This window comes from Cydia amplana, chromosome 17 (assembly GCF_948474715.1).
Source record: "Cydia amplana chromosome 17, ilCydAmpl1.1, whole genome shotgun sequence".
Classification (NCBI taxonomy): domain Eukaryota; kingdom Metazoa; phylum Arthropoda; class Insecta; order Lepidoptera; family Tortricidae; genus Cydia; species Cydia amplana.
Window position 1 is genome coordinate 13,444,078 of NC_086085.1, and position 17,299 is coordinate 13,461,376.

Below are 17,299 nucleotides of genomic sequence, written 5' to 3' on the forward strand. Positions count from 1 at the left end.
CCCTTGATCCAACCACCTAGCGAGAGTCTCTCAAGATGTTGGTCGAGACTCTTCGCTATTAGACCGTTCGCTGAAACAACTATCGGGACAATGATCGTCGAATCAACATCCCACATGGCGGTTATCTCGTGAGCCAAGTCTAGGTACTTACTGGACTTGTCCTTCTCGGCTTTCACGAGATTCTCATCATGGGGGATGGTGATGTCAACGAGCACGGCCCGGCGTTGCGCTCGATCTATTATCACAATGTCAGGCTTATTGGCTACAATAGTCCTGTCAGTGATGATAGATCGATCCCAATAGAGCGTGGCACGACCATTCTCGAGAACAGGCGCAGGTAAGTACTTGTAGTACGGTACTTCGCGGTCCACAAGGCCGTATAGAAGAGCAAGCTGCTGGTGAATAATCCTGGCTACGAGATTATGTCTGTGCAAGTACTCGCCGTTAGATATGAGCGCCGCGCCGGCGCGCCGCCGCCGCCGACAAAATTTTCGCGCCGCCGCCGCCGACGCTGCGCTATCGGCGTGGGATCGGCGTGACCTTGGTAGTTACTACTACTTTCAGAATCAGATAATATATTTTTAATCGAGTTTAGATCATTAACGGCGCCACTTTGAATAGTTTATAGGCATTCAAAAGGTATTTTAGGCCCATATAATTCAAAAATATCGAAGGCAAATGCAAACTTATCTGTCTAGTAACCGCGCTACTCGTCTTGGTGAAACGAAATTATTTAATATCAATTTTAACATCAATATGCTTGTAATAAACATACTGATTTCCTTCCATTTATATTCTGGAACGTTCCACATTACAATTTACAGATTGTATATGACACCGTAAGATTGTGAACCCGTTAGTTTATAATCTAACGTAGGTTAGGTTAGGTTAGATTATAATATCCCTACCGTCAGTTTATAATGTAACTAGCTAGACTATAATATGACGAGTGTTTACAATTTTACGGTGACATATATATACACTAGACATATGTCAATCACAATGAAAAAATTAACTTTGATCAACTCTGGCTAACGCCGCTAACGTGAGACTCGAACCCACATCTTTGGATTACCGATCCAATGCATAACTAATTTTGCCAGCTAACCATCCGTCATTTATCGCGAATTTAACCATTGCAAGCATGGTTAAACGTCTTTAAAAGGTATAAAATGGGGTTAATTTTGAGATATTAAATGTTTCCACGTCCAAATGTCCGGCCGTTGGCTTCGCACGGAAGGGCGTCGGAATCGGGTCTCAATTAAAATTCAAGGCCACTGTTCAAATTTCAAGCTTTGCTCTCTCGCAGCTCAATCTTTGGCCTTGCATCGTTCGCATGGAATTAAGCCGCTATCTGAACCTGCAAGTTTTTGGCCCTGTTTGGAGCTCAACTTTCGGCCTGTTTTAAAATGCTTGAGCATTGGTCCTTATCCGATCTTAGCTCCATTGCAGCTCGGCCTTTGGCGTCGCACGAATGCGCCCGCAGGAAAGCTCCATATCTTTAACACTATGGCTTCAGTCTTTATCGGCCTGCACCCTCGCTCTGCTCTCTTGCAGCTCGGCCTCGCACAGAAGCGCGCCGCAATCGGCGCTCCAGGCGTTCGGCCGTCAGTCAAGCTTACACTTGGCGTTCGATTCTTAGCTGTATGCTTGCCTGCAGCCCATCCTCTGGCCTCGCATTGGGAGGCGTCGAAATCAAGTCTTCGGTGTTACATGGAGCTCGGCGTTGGGCCTCACTTTTTGACATAAATCGGTTTTGTTGGGTCGATATTGGTTAATGACGGAGCGGAGCTCGATTTTCTTTGGATTGCCGACAAGACGTTTCCCTGATACAGTCAATCCGCAATTTTTAACTTAGCACAAAAGATAAGGGCCTCGCTAAGATCTTCCGGCTAGAGCCTTGCCAAGATTAAGACCGCCTCTGATGCCGCGCGATACCGCTTATCCACAGTTTATACGATATAATTTTTTTTCGTACCATTATTCAATAAATTATCCTTGAAAATAAAAAATGCGTTTATTTCATAACTTTCTTACAGCAAAAACATGTTTTTCGGTAAAATTTTGGTTTGAATTCTATTTTCATTAATCGAAGGTGTTTCAAGGCCACGCCGCCGATTCGCCGCCGCCGCCGACCAATTTTGACCGGCGCGCCGCCGCCGGCTAAATGCCTATCGGCGCTCATATCTACTCGCCGTTAGCAAGATGAGAGCAACCGGAAATGATATGCCTGAGTGACTCTCCGGGACGGCGGCATGCCCGACAAATGTCAACCGTACCGTCCTTCAGGATATATTTCCGATAGTTGTTCGTCATCATTACTTCGTCCGCAATTGCACAGGCAAAACCCTCGGTTTCTCCGAAGAGGTCCCCGAATCGTAACCAGTTCACCGACGCGAGCAGGTCCACATCGGGTCCCGTGAGGGCCTTGTAGAACCGCCCGTGTAGCACCTTACTCTCCCATGCCGCCTTGCGATCCGCAGTACTTAGTACCACAGGTTTGCGCCAGTTCTCGTTTGCCAAGGAGAGCGGCGTGAGGTTCCTGTCTACTGCCACCACATCACGATGCATCCCACACTCGTTGTTAAGGAAATAATTCCTGAGATTGTACACCTCGCGGTTGTGGAGATCCTTGGCGTTTAGGAAGCCTCGGCCTCCACATTTCCGTGGGATGTACAATCTCATGACTGACGAGCGTGGGTGTAGCATACGATGTGCGGTGAGCAATGATCGGACCCTCCGATCCAGGGCGTCCAGCTCGGTCTGAGTCCACCTTAGTATGCCAAAGGAGTATGTGAGTAGGGGCATTACCCAGGCGTTGAAGGCGCGCACTTTGTTGCCTCCTGACAAAAGACTGTTAAGGACTTTTGTGAGCCGACTAAAAAAGCGCTCCTTCACCGACCGTCTAATACCCTCGTCCTCAATACCCAACGACTGTGACATACCAAGGTATTTATAGGTTTCTGATTCAGAGATAGATCTGAAAGACATTGTCTCAGAAGGTTGTAAATTTGTTGAATTTACAACCCTCCCCCGCTGTACATGCATAACCGCACATTTATCGACACCAAACTCCATGTTGATGGCACTACTGAAGACTTCGGTGGTTTTCAGTAGCTCCTTATTATTATTATTATTATGAGCCGATATTGTCCCACTGCTGGGCAAAGGCCTCCCTCTTATTCTTCCACGTATCCCTATCCTCGGAAGTCTCCCACCAGTCTCTGTCAAAGAAGTCAAGCTCGTCCCGCCATCTCCGACGAGGTCTACCGTAACGCCTTACAATCTGTGGGACCCAACGGGTGGCTGTTTTGGCCCACAGGTCATCCGGCATACGGCAGACGTGTCCCGTCCAGTCCCATTTGAGCTTGGCGGCAGTTTCAGCTACATCGGTTATTCTAGTTTTGGAACGTAGTATTGTATTTTTAATGCGATCGATTAACTTCACGCCCAGAATACTATGTTCCATGGCTCGCTGACAAACCTTGAGTTTGGATTTCTGAGCCTTTGTCAAAGACCAAGTCTGTGCTCCATATGTAAGGATGGGGAGAATGCACGTGTCCATGAGTTTTCTTTTTAGTGATATAGGAAGGTTTCCCTTCATGTGGTCCTTCATGGACCAAAAGCTCCTCCAGGCATTCTCGGTCCGTCTTGCGACTTCTTTGTCTTGCCGTGCCTGAAAGGAGACTATTTGGCCCCGGTATATATACTCATGGACATATCCTACTTCTCCCCCGTCCACTTCTACTCTTATTGGTTCACTATTGGTCATGAGCTTAGTCTTTGACATATTCATTGTTAACCCAACCTCAAAGCTTGCCCTGCTTAGGTCCTGCAGCATGACGCGGAGTTGCGTAGCTGAAGATGAGAACAGGACAATGTCGTCGGCGAAACGCAGATTGGTTAGCTGCTTTCCGCCGACGTCAATTCCTTTATGTTCCCATCCTGCCGCCAGCTTCCTGAACACCCTGTTCAAGGGTACTGTTGAATAACTTGGGTGACAGGGGATCGCCTTGCTTGACGCCTTTGTTTATGTAAAAAGACGGTCCGGGAGACTGTAGTTTGTAGGCATAACGAATAGTTTATAGGCATTCAAAAGGTATTTTAGGCCCATATAATTCAAAAATGTCGAAGGCAAATGCAAACTTATCTGGCTAGTAACCGCGCTACTAGTCTTGGGGAAACGAGATTATTTAATATCAATTTTAACATCAATATGCTTGTAATAAACATACTGATTTCCTTCCATTTTTATTGTGGAACGTTCCACATTAGGTACAATTTATAGATTGTATATATACACTAGACATATGTCAATCACAATGAAAAAATTAACTGTGCAACTCTGGCTAACGTGAGAGTCGAACCCACATCTTTGGATTACCGATCCAATGCATAACTAATTTTGCCAGCTAAACCATCCGTCATTTACCTACCGCGAATTTAACTATTGCAAGCATGGTTAAAAAACGTCTTTAAAAGGTATAAAATGGGGTTAATTTTGAGATATTATTAAGCGTTTCCACGTTCAAATGTCCGGCCGTTGGCTTCGCACGGAAGGGCGTCGGAATCGGGTCTCAATTAAACTTGGCCACTGTTCAAATTTCAAGCTTTGCTCTCTCGCAGCTCAAACTTTGGCCTTGCATCGCTCACATGGAATTAAGCCGCTATCTGAACCAGGGATGTTGCGGATGCCGATTTTTGGACATCCGCGGATGCGGATTTTTTAAGGCTGACATCCGCGGATGCGGATGCGGATGTCAAGATAGCACCATAAAAAACTTCAAATTTTAGTAATTTTTATTTCAAAAAACCTGCCAAGTGCGAGTCGGACTCGCGTTCTAAGGGTTCCGTACATTAAGTCCCACTCAGGCTTGACTGCTCATTTCTAATAGGTTGTTTTGGTTAATGATTAAATTTTATGCGGATGCGGATGTTGAAAATAATGCGGAAGTTCCGCGGTTGCGGATGCGGATGCGGATATTCGCAACATCCCTGATCTGAACCTGCAAGTTTTTGGCCCTGTTTGGAGCTCAACTTTCGGCCTGTTTTTAAACCCTTGAGCTTGTCCTTATCCGATCTTAGCTCCATTGCAGCTCGGCCTTTGGCGTGGCACGAATGCGCCCGCAGGAAAGCTCCAGATCTTTAACACTATGGCTTCAGTCTTTATCGGCCTGCACCCTCGCTCTGCTCTCTTGCAGCTCGGCCTCGCACAGAAGCGCGTCGTAATCGGCGCTCCAGGCGTTCGGCCGTCAGCTAAGCTTACACTTGGCGTTCGATTCTTAGCTGTATGCTTACCTGCAGCTCATCCTGCAGGCCTCGCATTGGGAGGCGTCGAAATCAAGTCTTTGGTGTTACATGGAGCTCGGCGTTGGGCCTCACTTTTTGACATAAATCGGTTTTGTTGAGTCGATATTGGTTAATGACGGAGCTCGATTTTCTTTGGACTGTCGACAAGACGTTTCCCTGATACAGTCAATCCGCAATTTTTAACTTAGCACAAAAGATAAGGGCCTCGTCGCTAAGATCTTCCGGCCAGAGCCTCGCCAAGATTAAGACCGCCTCTGATGCCGCGCGATACCGCTTATCCACAGTTTATACGATATCAATTTTTTTCGTACCATTATTCAATAAATTATCCTTGAAAATAAAAAATGCATTTATTTCATAACTTTCTTACAGCAAAAACATGTTTTTTCGGTAAAATTTTGGTTTGAATTCTTTTTTCATTAATCGAAGGTGTTTCAAGGCCACGCCGCCGATTCGCCGCCGCCGCCGACCAATTTTGACCGGCGCGCCGCCGCCGGCTATATGCCTATCGGCGCTCATATCTAATCGGAGTTGTTGAACCAAAATAATATGTTTCTGATGATCGGATTTATAAATCAGGGATATATGAACAGTGAAGTGATACGCATTTCTCATCATACGACACTTATACATTACCACAAAAATATATATGTCACGGTATATATGGTTCTGCGAATTCACTTGAGTTAAGAGGTGGGTTTTACATACGCGGAAAATTTTTCTTCTTCCGAAAGTTAGAATACTGGAGGCTCATTTCTAGTTGTGACTTACCTATATTGGCTGACGTTGTTGGAGGTTGTATATGTACCAATATTTTGGACAATTGTCTCACTAATTTTCTTTATTTTCGTGAACAGGATATAAGATATGAACTTAAATCTGTATAGTATGAACCAAGTACAAAAACTCATACGAATCATATACCAGTATACCTAATATGCAACTACGCCGCATGAGTCACACGGAGAACAAAAACGGCAGCGACAGACAGCTGACTCCGAGGCAATCTCATGTGCTTGACGTGTTCCGTATTGCCAATTTTGACCTCGAATTCTGAAAATAATACAGCAGAACGTGTTGTTGACATATTAAGCCTTTCTGAAGGATTAGCACAATTCACTTCGCTCGTAACTTGTGATGTATGCGCAATATGTACATCCTTTTGTTTCATGACTTGGTTAGTTAACTACTACTACAGCAGACCAGCGGCGGTAGAACGGTAAGCCCGGTCGCATTTTTATCGCCTGTCACCATGCTTGCCACGTTCTAACAAGTAGGTATGTAAGTACGAAAGTGACGGGCATAGTGACAGGCGATAAAAATGGAACCATGCTGCCACCCATCGGCAAAAGGGAAGCGCCATTCCTTTTTTACTAAGTGACAGATACATTGTCGGAGTCACAAAATCAGGAATTTGACAGTAGATTCTCTAACTTTGCAATTATTTTCAGATACAACGGTTACCTACCCGCTGGCGAGCGCGGCCGCCGCCGGAGCAAATTCGTGCTCTACCGGCGGCCGCAGGCCAACGGCGTGCGGCGCTCCAAGCACTACGTGGTGAAGACCCCGCACAGCAGCAAGGCCATCCTCGACGCCAGCCAGCACTCCATCTCGTACACGCTGAGCCGCAGCCAGGCGGTCATCGTCGAGTACACGGAGGATCCCGACACTGATATGTTCCAGGTTAGTCTTTAGGACATAAAGGGAGTTAAGAACCACCGAAGATCGGAAATCTGGTGCGATGATTGAACCATGTCAAATTAGCAGATGGTAAAGGACTGACTTTCTCATATGCGGACGAGGCTGTCGCGCTCGTATCAGACTTACGAGTGCCATACTTTTACGGACGCTGTCTAAATCATCTCATCATCAATACTATTGGTGGAAAAGGCTTATAATAATTAAAGTATTCTATTGGATTATAGTCTGTAAAGGATTTGAATGACATATATGGATCCGAAATATTACGGAATTGGATACTACCTAGTAAGCTCATCCATACTCTTTCTTCCCACACAGATATTTAGATTTAAATGACTACAATGTAAATGTAAGCGGAATTGTCGACGTATTTTAAACGTGCGTTAAATTACAGACCTGAACGTAAATTGTAGGTAATGGCTGTTCCACGACGCACCTTGACCGGTCTCTTATAATCCGCCACACACGGTTTTCCCTGCACACCTTGCTGCAATACATTATTCACTGTTAATTCTTTGAAAAGGCACACATAAACTGATTCCACCCAAGCTCTGGGTTAATGTGTCGGAAAAATAAACAGACATTACGTTTATTACCTAATTTTGTTGGACGTTAAATTGTTACACCATGAATGAATCCCCTGCCCCGTTTCGAAATTATGTCAGCACCGAAAACACGTAAACTCAGCGGGTGTTCATTCCCCTCAAAATGGGCTCGCTTATCTGCCGACAGACGTTGTCTGTTTGCCCCCGAACAAAGTGCTACAGCCACGCTACAGCGCAAACAATGGTTGCTAAATGAGGGACGCCTCTTTCCATTTAGGTAGGTTATACCTCTGGAATCAATAGTTCAAATATCTGAGAATCTCCGGAATGTCCCCAGCCGACCGCTGTTTAACATTTCAAAACCGCCAAAGTATTTGTTACGAAATGTTTTGATTGGAGTTGATTTTCTTTTTCACTCAAAAACTTTGGTTTCGTGCCAGGAACGTAAGGCGATCACGTGTCGTTTAATGGAAATAACTGACTGGTCTCTTGCGAAATTGCGTGATGCGAACTAGGCTGTCGCGACTGAAACTATTAGGGCTCAAATTTTTATATTTTCTTTTTTCACCTCGAATATTTAACGTCAAAAGGCACAGTTGTTTCTTATCGCGTTCTAATTCAACTAGTAAACTTCAATTTCAAGGTTTAAGATTAAACAATCGAGAAAAGTAACTAACAAGTCTGTGGCGAAACGGCGGCACTAACCCAATTATGCCACAGATTTTGTTATTTTCTGTTTTTACCTCGAAGTAATTTACTTTAATTCGCTCTCTAACGGTTTCTTTGCTTCTAACTTTTCAGTCAAGTTCTATTAGGAGTAATAGGAGTGGAGTACACTTCACTTCACTTTGGTTTCAGTTCTCAATATCGTTGCAAATCCTTAGGCTTAAATGTTTCTATTTTGACTTCAAACTTTCTGCTCTCTTTTCCTGACATGTTTGTTGTGATATTTTTTCCGATCACGTCTTAAACTAGTAGACTCTTCAAGTGGCTCAAGGTTCAAGATCGCTGTAAATTTTTCCCAGTGCAGCATCGTACAACGTAGTGTTTACCCGGCGTCCCGGCGCCGCCCGTATCTAATCGGCTGGGTGACTGCCCCCCCGGCGAGAACAATGCGTTGGTCCCTTCCCAGCGACGCAGCCAATGACTTATCACATCTGCTAACTTATCTGATAAAGGATGCCTGAAAGACAATGAACGCGACAGATGCCACTTTTACGCAGAATTTAAAATCGTCTAGCGTTTGTTTGTCTGCTTTTAGCATTACCATTACCACGTGGTGTAAAGAAACATCAACAAGCGACTGCAAAACAACAAGGCAATGACTCTTATCGCATCTGTTTATCTGATAAAGGACGCTCTGAAGCCATTGAACTCATTCCGGGTATGCTACAAGGTACATTTCTACGCAGAATTTAACAAGGTTCGTTCAGCATAAATTTGTTTTATTACAAATACAACAACAATGATGCGATTAGAGACGCCCTTATCTGAGAAAGGTTGTCCAAAAGCCAATGAACGAGGCTAATTGATACGTCACTTTTACGCGGAATTTTACAAGGATCGTCTAGTGTTATACTTCTTGTCTAGTTTTAGCTTTACCGCGTTGGGTAAATATAGAAATAGAACAACAAAGACTTGCTGCATGAATAGAAAACGGTATCTTACATCCGTTAGATGGCCGTTGCTAATTTTTGACGATGTCTTAATTATCTAGCTTGCTGGAAAGTATAAGTAAAAGCTCTGGGGATATATGCGCCGGTGTTATTAGCTTTTTGCTCAATTGCTGGCAATTCCTATGGGACGGCAAGTTCGTTGCCGCCGGCCGACGCGCGCTCCACTCCACATCCTGTTTGGGACGCCATTTCATTGTTTTCACTTACGCACACACACCAACTCTATCATATTCACCTAAACAAACATTTAATTCAAACGTTACGAATGCAACAACGGAAGCAACGAAACAAGAAGCACCTATTAGCATTTTCGGCGACAGTCTTGTGATGAATTTTAATGTCTCTCGTAGCCACAAAGGACGATTTTTGTTTCTCATTCATAATAATTCATATCCGCTATATACTACATTGAATGTATAACAAGTAGAACTCGTAAACAAAAAATAAATTGCTCGCAGCTTTTACGTCTTTGCAAGGCCTTGCCTTGGTATCGGACGTTTTGCCACGATTTATACATTATCGGGCAGGCGATAAAGTGTTGACCGATTCGGACGAGGTGTTTCTTACAAATAGGTAACCCACTTTCGCTATTTCTCACGTCAAAGAGGGGTAGCGGTTAAAATCATTTTCAGGCATAGGCAAAAAACTCTGGAGAAAAGAGTCCTTGTAAGGTAGTCGTAGGTAGGTGGTAGGTATTAGGTAACAGGAAATTAAAACGACAGCTTGGTGGAAAATATTCAAAGGGCCGACCCGAAATGAATTGGTAAGCTAAAGGTTTTATTAATAATGAAACCTTTTTTGTGTCACAATCACAATTTTACCAGTTTTCGCAACTCCGCCAGCTCCCTACTTAAAATTCTGCACCAGCCATCACAGTCTAGTCCATGTGTGGTTATAGGATTGATGTAGTAATTGGGTCTATTGTCAGGTTATAAATGGATATTCTATGTCCACATACGGAAATGTTCCGTTGAACGAATGTCAGTCACCTTTTATCGATCGCAAGGTTTCTAAACGCGAAAGACAAAGTCTCAAGAGGCGGCTCGCCAATTTTCATAAATCAAAACGCCTGCCCGTTTAAAAACTCATCAAGGTTACTTTGAAGAGATTGAAGTCACTTTCAAAGCGAAAATAATTGAAATCTAAAGACAAACTTGTCATTAACGGTGAGACGATTAAATATTGAGGTGACCTCGGTTATTGACCTAGGATCTGGTTTATATGCAAATACGTTTTATAAGGAGCTGAATGGTGCACTGATGAATGGATCCACGTGAAGAGCCTGACCTACTGACCTCACAGCTTACATATTGATTCAATCAGGGATGGAGTTTCAGGGGGTGATGGGTTCGATGACTTTTAAATGTCACATAATACAGAGTCTGTAAAGCGTTGATGTTGATGAGGTCATCAAATTTTCAAATATAAGGCTCGTGAGCTCGTGACACAGTCATTTTTATACTTAACTGATGTTTAACACCAACCAAAAGAGTATTTTGATGTTCTTCACATCACTTGATTGGTGCATTGCTCATCAACTTTAAAATAAATATCAACGATCGCCTAATATTCAAATACAGTTATACGCCTCCGCTGCCGCATTCATCGAGGACTGTTTGGTTCAATGCGTCCCAAGTTCCCAACTAACCTCCGGAACCTCTTATCTCAACATTGCAATCTTTACAAGTATCATCCTTATTCCTTCCTATACAACAAGGTTGTTTTTGCAGTTTACTTATTAAGTTCACAATGAGCTATTAGATTTGAACTGGTGCACAAAACGCGGTTGATGCGACACGTTCGCTGGCCATCGAGCCCGCAAATTGCACTGTAACTATAGTCTATGTGGTGGCGATAATTGAGTTACTGTTTGCAACAAAGGCACATGAATACTAAAAGCAAACCATGGGTCTGCCCTGTACCTACTAGCGTGTTTTTCTGCAAAATGGGTCGGTGATTACTATTTTTCAGTTTCGACGGAGCCGGAAAGCGGGTTTGGCCCAGCGGACCGAAAGTTGACGCTTTCCGGCCGGAAGGCAGAAAAAGTAATTTTATCCCCCCAATTTTGTGTGGGCCAGAAAATTCATTTGTACGGGACACAAAAAAATGTTGTGTGAACAAAATCAATTATCATTGAGAGGACTGACATAGCCTAGATGCTAAAAGAATTACCACTGCCTGCAATCCTAGAAACGAGCGAGATGTCTACCTATAAATTTCACCCCTGTCTTCCTTTCTTTAGTAGTTTATTTCAGGCTAGAAGTGCTTTTTTATCGCACTGTAACTGTCTGAAAACCGGATACCCATTGCGGAGCAGCTGAGATACGTAGATTCAAATTCAATTTGGATTTACATGAAAATCGATTCTTCTACGGTTCACTTGAAAGGTACAATCGACCCATTGGGTCGCATTCGTGCGTATTAAGCGCCGTTGTATGCTTACGTATTTATTCGATTTCTTAATTCAGCGAAGATAATGATGCCACCTATGTATTTATAAAAAGTAGTCAACTCCATCTTTAGGGGTTGTAGATTTTTGTAACGAGTAAGAAGTCAGTACTTAGAGCGAGAATGTCGACTTCATGTGAGGTGTGAGGAATGCTTATAAGTAGTGATGGGTAGGACATCAATTTAAAATGAGTTTGTATGAGTACCTCATTTTATAAAATGAGGTGTTACAATGTCTTACTTCAAATGAGGTGAGGTACTAGCATATTTTCAGCGTCTTTCGTGTTTAATTGTTAACGTATTTTCGGTTGGGACGCGAAGCGATATTGAAGTACGTCGGGTGTCGGTCTCACTCCCTCTTTGGGTATATCTAATTCATTGTTTCATTTTGAAAGGATTTTTGAGGGGTTCATGTCACAGAGAGGCGGTGAGTGGTACAAACTCAACGCATTTCTCGGTGGACCTTTTGTCGTTGCAATAAGGTTTGTAGTTCGGCAGTTGACAGTGTGGATCATTGCTCGTTTCTTCATTTTTGAGTATCGGCGAGCAGGCGAGTACCTAACGCCTCGCGCGATCCAGGGACTCTATTGCGAGTTGTGAGGAGTGTATGAGTTTTGACGGTCGCGAGACTCGCGAGTGAATTTGAACGTATAAGAGTTTTTTTGAAATTTGAAGTGTGTGAATGATTTGTGTGGCAAGAGGTGTTTGTGATGCGCGCGAGTAAATGAGTAAAATGAATAGAGGAGTGAAGTAAGACATTTTTGCGGTACGAAGTACTGCGACAAATTAACAAAATGAGTGGTACAAATGAGGTGCCTCACGAGTGAGCGACTCAACACTACTTATAAGGCCCGAGATACGCTTGTAAATTTTACTTACGTAAGTAACGACACAGCTATACTATAGAATGCATGAGATATGAATATTGTTATCTCAATTAGGGCATGCTCCCGGGAATTCCCGGTTCTCAAATTCCCGGGAATTCCCGGGAATTTTATAGTGCTGAAAGAACCGGTACTGAAGACCCGGTACCGGTTCTCATCAGTTTGCGTATTTATTCCCATTTCAATAGTAGTTATCTTTTAGTAGTTTAGTTTTAGGATATTATATTCGAATATTCTTCTAGTAAGTTGGTTTTATATGAAAATATTCCGTTCTCGGGTTGAATTTTTACCTTTTGACCCTTCTATTATATCTTCTATCGTATCTGTGCCGTCATAGTGCTGAGTGCATCAACTACGGCCGTGTGGCTCGTACACCTTAAAGCCCAGGCGGAGGCAAAGTGTGCCGGTTAATTTCGTAAAATAGGTTCGAACCCTAATAAAGTGTTTTTTTTTTTATAAAATAAGTCATTTATGAATATTTATGCAATTATTTATATGAAAATAAGTCATTAACGCTAACACAAACAATTTCTTAAAAATAATCATAAGATGCCTAGAGAACCGGGAAGAACCGGGAATCCCGGTTCCGGCTATACCCAGAACCGGGAAATGAAATTCTTGGTACCGGGACCGGTACTGCGTGCCCTAATCTCAATCTAACAAATAACCTTGTCCCTACTTACGTAAGTAAAACTTACAAGTGTATCTCGGGCCTAACATAAGCGGGTATTGGACAAGTGACATAGACAGGTGTCTTTGTAGAGTGCATATCGTCACGTTGCTTCGTTTGTCACTCACCGTCAAGCATATCTTTTCTAAAGTCGCTCAACTGCATATATCAAGCACGACTTGACATATGGAGTCGCGTCAGTCAAGCCAAGACGTGCTGCAACACATACTAGATGGGCCTTCTATTTTGCTTTCGTTTTTTTCGTCAGATTTCGATGAAATTTGGTGGATAGATAGCGTTATTCTGTAGTTATATCATAAGCGCAATTTCAGCGTATGTCATAAAAATCTTCCACTGAGATACGAAAACATTTGGTATTTTCGTAAGTCGTAACTCAGGGAAAAATTACATAGGTACGTTTTTATCTTAAATGGGATTTCGTATTTATTCCACCCAGAATAAGGAGCTCATCAATCCAAACTAATGAAAATACGAATAAACAACAATATAAAGTCGGGCTAGATAGGACAAGATAATAGCGTACGGCGTCAATTAGAAGTTAAGGTAGGTATACGCTTGCTCTAAAACCGTCAATTTTCCACTGGACACGTAATCACCGCTGCATCCCATTTTAATTGGCTCGTCTCGTTCGTTTACCTCGTTGCACCGGGGTGACGCGCGACGTCACGGGGCCGTGACGTCAGAGGGAGGCGAGACGGCTCGGGCCAAGGACGTCGCCGGGCCGACCGCCCCGCAACACCCGACCAATCAATACGGTTGCCTGACAACCGCCTGCTGATCTAGACTAGCACTGCCATTATTAGCACGTTTATTACTAAAAACCGGCCAAGTGAGAGTCGGACTCGCGCACGGAAGGTTCCGCACCATCAACAAAAAATAGAGCAAAACAAGCAAAAAACCGGCCAAGTGCGAGTCGGACTCGCGCACGGAGGGTTCCGTACCATCAACAAAAAATAGAGCAAAACAAGCAAAAAAACGGTCACCCATCCAAGTACTGACCCCGCCCGACGTTGCTTAACTTCGGTCAAAAATCACGTTTGTTGTATGGGAGCCCCACTTAAATCTTTATTTTATTCTGTTTTTAGTATTTGTTGTTATAGCGGCAACAGAAATACATCATCTGTGAAAATTTCAACTGTCTAGCTATCCCGGTTCGTGAGATACAGCCTGCTGACAGACAAACGGACGGACGGACGGACGGACAGCGGAGTCTTAGTAATAGGGTCCCGTTTTTATCCTTTGGGTACGGAACCCTAAAAACGGTTCAACATATAATTGCAGTAGGACTTAAGAAAAAATAAATGGGTTCTTGCTTTTTGGTATGCCTATGTGATGTTACTCAAAATTTTAAAGAGAGTGCTTTTAGCGTATGAAGTCACTGGCATACGCTAGTTGGTATCAGGCCCTGCCAGTGCCAGACCAGACGAATCAACAATATACTATGATATGATGGTCCATCATGTCAATCAAGACCTTGCAAATATCAATCCTAAAGTTATGTAGCTGATTATGATGAAATTTGTGATGATAGTGTCAACTGCAGTCACGCAAGTGACAACCGCTTTTATCGCGTGACAAAGACAATGAAGGGTTTGTCATTGCTGACAATTGATTTGGCAGAAAGTGAATCTGATATATGTATCACAGAAAGTGACAGATGTATAAACTAAAAACTGCGACAAAGATAAAATCACGGGAATGTAAAGTGTTTAATTTATTCAGGGAGAGGGGATCGGAAAGTTGGAAAGTGCTTTAGTGAACGTACTCCGGCCAAATCGGGGACAACCTAGCAAAGGAAAAGCTAGGTCATGAGTATCCTAAACTAACAAACTTGCACGTAACATGTTAGGTACCTTATCTACTTAATGTTCCTCACATTCCTGTAAAAGAAATAGGTATATTTATGGGAATAAGGCGTAAGTCTATTGTTTATTAAACATTCGTATACCAATTTTGTGATTAGTGTGACTTAGTTGCATTTACTACCCGTTTTTAATGCGATTCGCTCGCTTTTTCGCGAGGGCGAGGCAGAACTACTACAATCTACTACAATTCATGAATTCAATAATCTTATATTTTCGATAAGTACGAGTATCACTGTTAATGTTAATTACTGCTGCTGGATAGGTCACTTAGGTAGAGAATCCAAATGTTTGTCTTAAAAGAATAAGTAAGAACTTTATTAATGAAACGTTAGTCTAAACAGTTATTTGTATTTGAAAGTTTTAATTTAAATAAAATGATTGCATACTTAAAACAGTGAAAAGTCTGTAATAACACGCCAAAACGCGCAAAATTATCTAACAAGACGTTATTTCATTCATAAACCGTATCAGATATCTGTGATCGCTACGTACCAGAAATTTTTGTTGACTGTAAAACTGTTCTTGCAAAATTTCTCACCATACTTTATTTGTTCGTTGACAAGCCCTGTAGGCACACAGAGTCCTGGCGATAACCCGGTTTCTTTTATCTTTCTTGCGCAACTTCCCACATAGCTAGAATCGTAATGACATTTCATAACCAACGCAACATTGCAGGGATGTATCCGTTTTTACTAACCCCGATGAAATGTTTAGTTCTGTCGTTTTGCTCGGAACGTGGAACATGTATCGATCTAGCTTCTGTATAACGTGCTGTGTAGCGAATAAAAAACTGCAATAGATACAAACAGCAACACTCCTAAGTTCTTAACTGTACATCGTTGGACCTTATTACAAAAGGCATAAGGTCCACCGACACAGTGTGGGCGATGGTACAACCGGAAACCAGTAGCAATTTCCCCAAAGTGCTGGCTGAACTCCAACGAAATATCCTTCTTTTGCATGCAAATACCAGAGCGAAAGTATTTTAAATTCTAATTGTTTGTTGTGAATCGGGCCGCATAATTTTAAGAACGATATTTTTATAATGTTTCTCTAGACTACCGCGGAGAAGGAAGTGACATCTGTTTTGACGTGTATCTGCGAAAATAAGTCGTTTCCGGGCGGTTTCTTGTGAAGATACATATCGAGATTGGATCATTACATTTTGAGTAATATTCCAGGAAAACTGAGTTTGAAGATTATCCGTTGTCCTAATTAGGCGAAGAATACGTATATTAAGGGTGCTGTCTTTACCATTGTAACTGCACACATTACATTGATTACCTGTTTGATCAGGCGTAGTACTTTATAATTTTATATTGCTGTAATAAGATAAAAAATAGAATTCATCGTCACTAACTTCCGAGCGTTGTCTCGGCTTTTGCCAATTGCCATATTTGAATATGCACATAAAGTAACTGGATCTCCCTGAGGTTTCTTTTTTACCATTGCTCTTTGGACCCTTTGCTAGATCTAACCGTAATACGGCGGTATCGTATTACTTAAATTCACATTGTTAACGTTAGCGCCAAAGGAAATTGAAGTTTGCTTTCGCGTCGTCGAAATTAAGAAACTTTAACAGGTACTAAAGTTTCCCTTTTATCTCTTAACGAACTTGTAACGGATCGTTCACAAAGGATTCCCAAAATAAAAAAAACCGGCCAAGTGCGAGTCGGACTCGCGCACGGAGGGTTCCGCACCATCAACAAAAAATAGAGCAAAACCAGCAAAAAAAAAAAACAAGCGAAAAAACGGTCTCCCATCCAAGTACCGACCCCGCCCGACGTTGCTTAACTTCGGTCAAAAATCACGTTTGTTGTATGGGAGCCCCACTTAAATCTTTATTTTATTCTGTTTTTAATAGTATTTGTTGTTATAGCGGCAACAGAAATACATCATCTGTGAAAATTTCAACTGTCTAGCTATCACGGTACGTGAGATACAGTCTGGTGACAGACGGACGGACGGACAGCGGAGTCTTAGTAATAGGGTCCCGTTTTTACAATTGGGTACGGAACCCTAAAAACGTTAGTTACCGTTCAAAGTCCAGGAAACGCTTGAAGGCATTATTTTGCGCCGATTTCGTTAAGTGCCGCAAACTTATTTGGTTGGCCCCGAGCGGGATGGGTGGGGGAGTCGAGACAGTTCATCGGTCCCTGGAGTTATGGTTGAGACACGA

General features: G+C 42.7%; 1 protein-coding gene across 1 annotated transcript in view; it reads left to right on the forward strand.

The window, feature by feature from the left end:
- LOC134655850 (protein pellino) overlaps positions 1-17,299 on the forward strand; it is a 105,001-nt gene that overhangs the window by 50,611 nt on the left and 37,091 nt on the right. Inside the window, exon 3 of the mRNA XM_063511341.1 lies at positions 6,762-6,993. Within this exon, the coding sequence (XP_063367411.1) occupies positions 6,762-6,993 (232 nt within the window). The remainder of the gene's footprint in view (positions 1-6,761; positions 6,994-17,299) is intronic.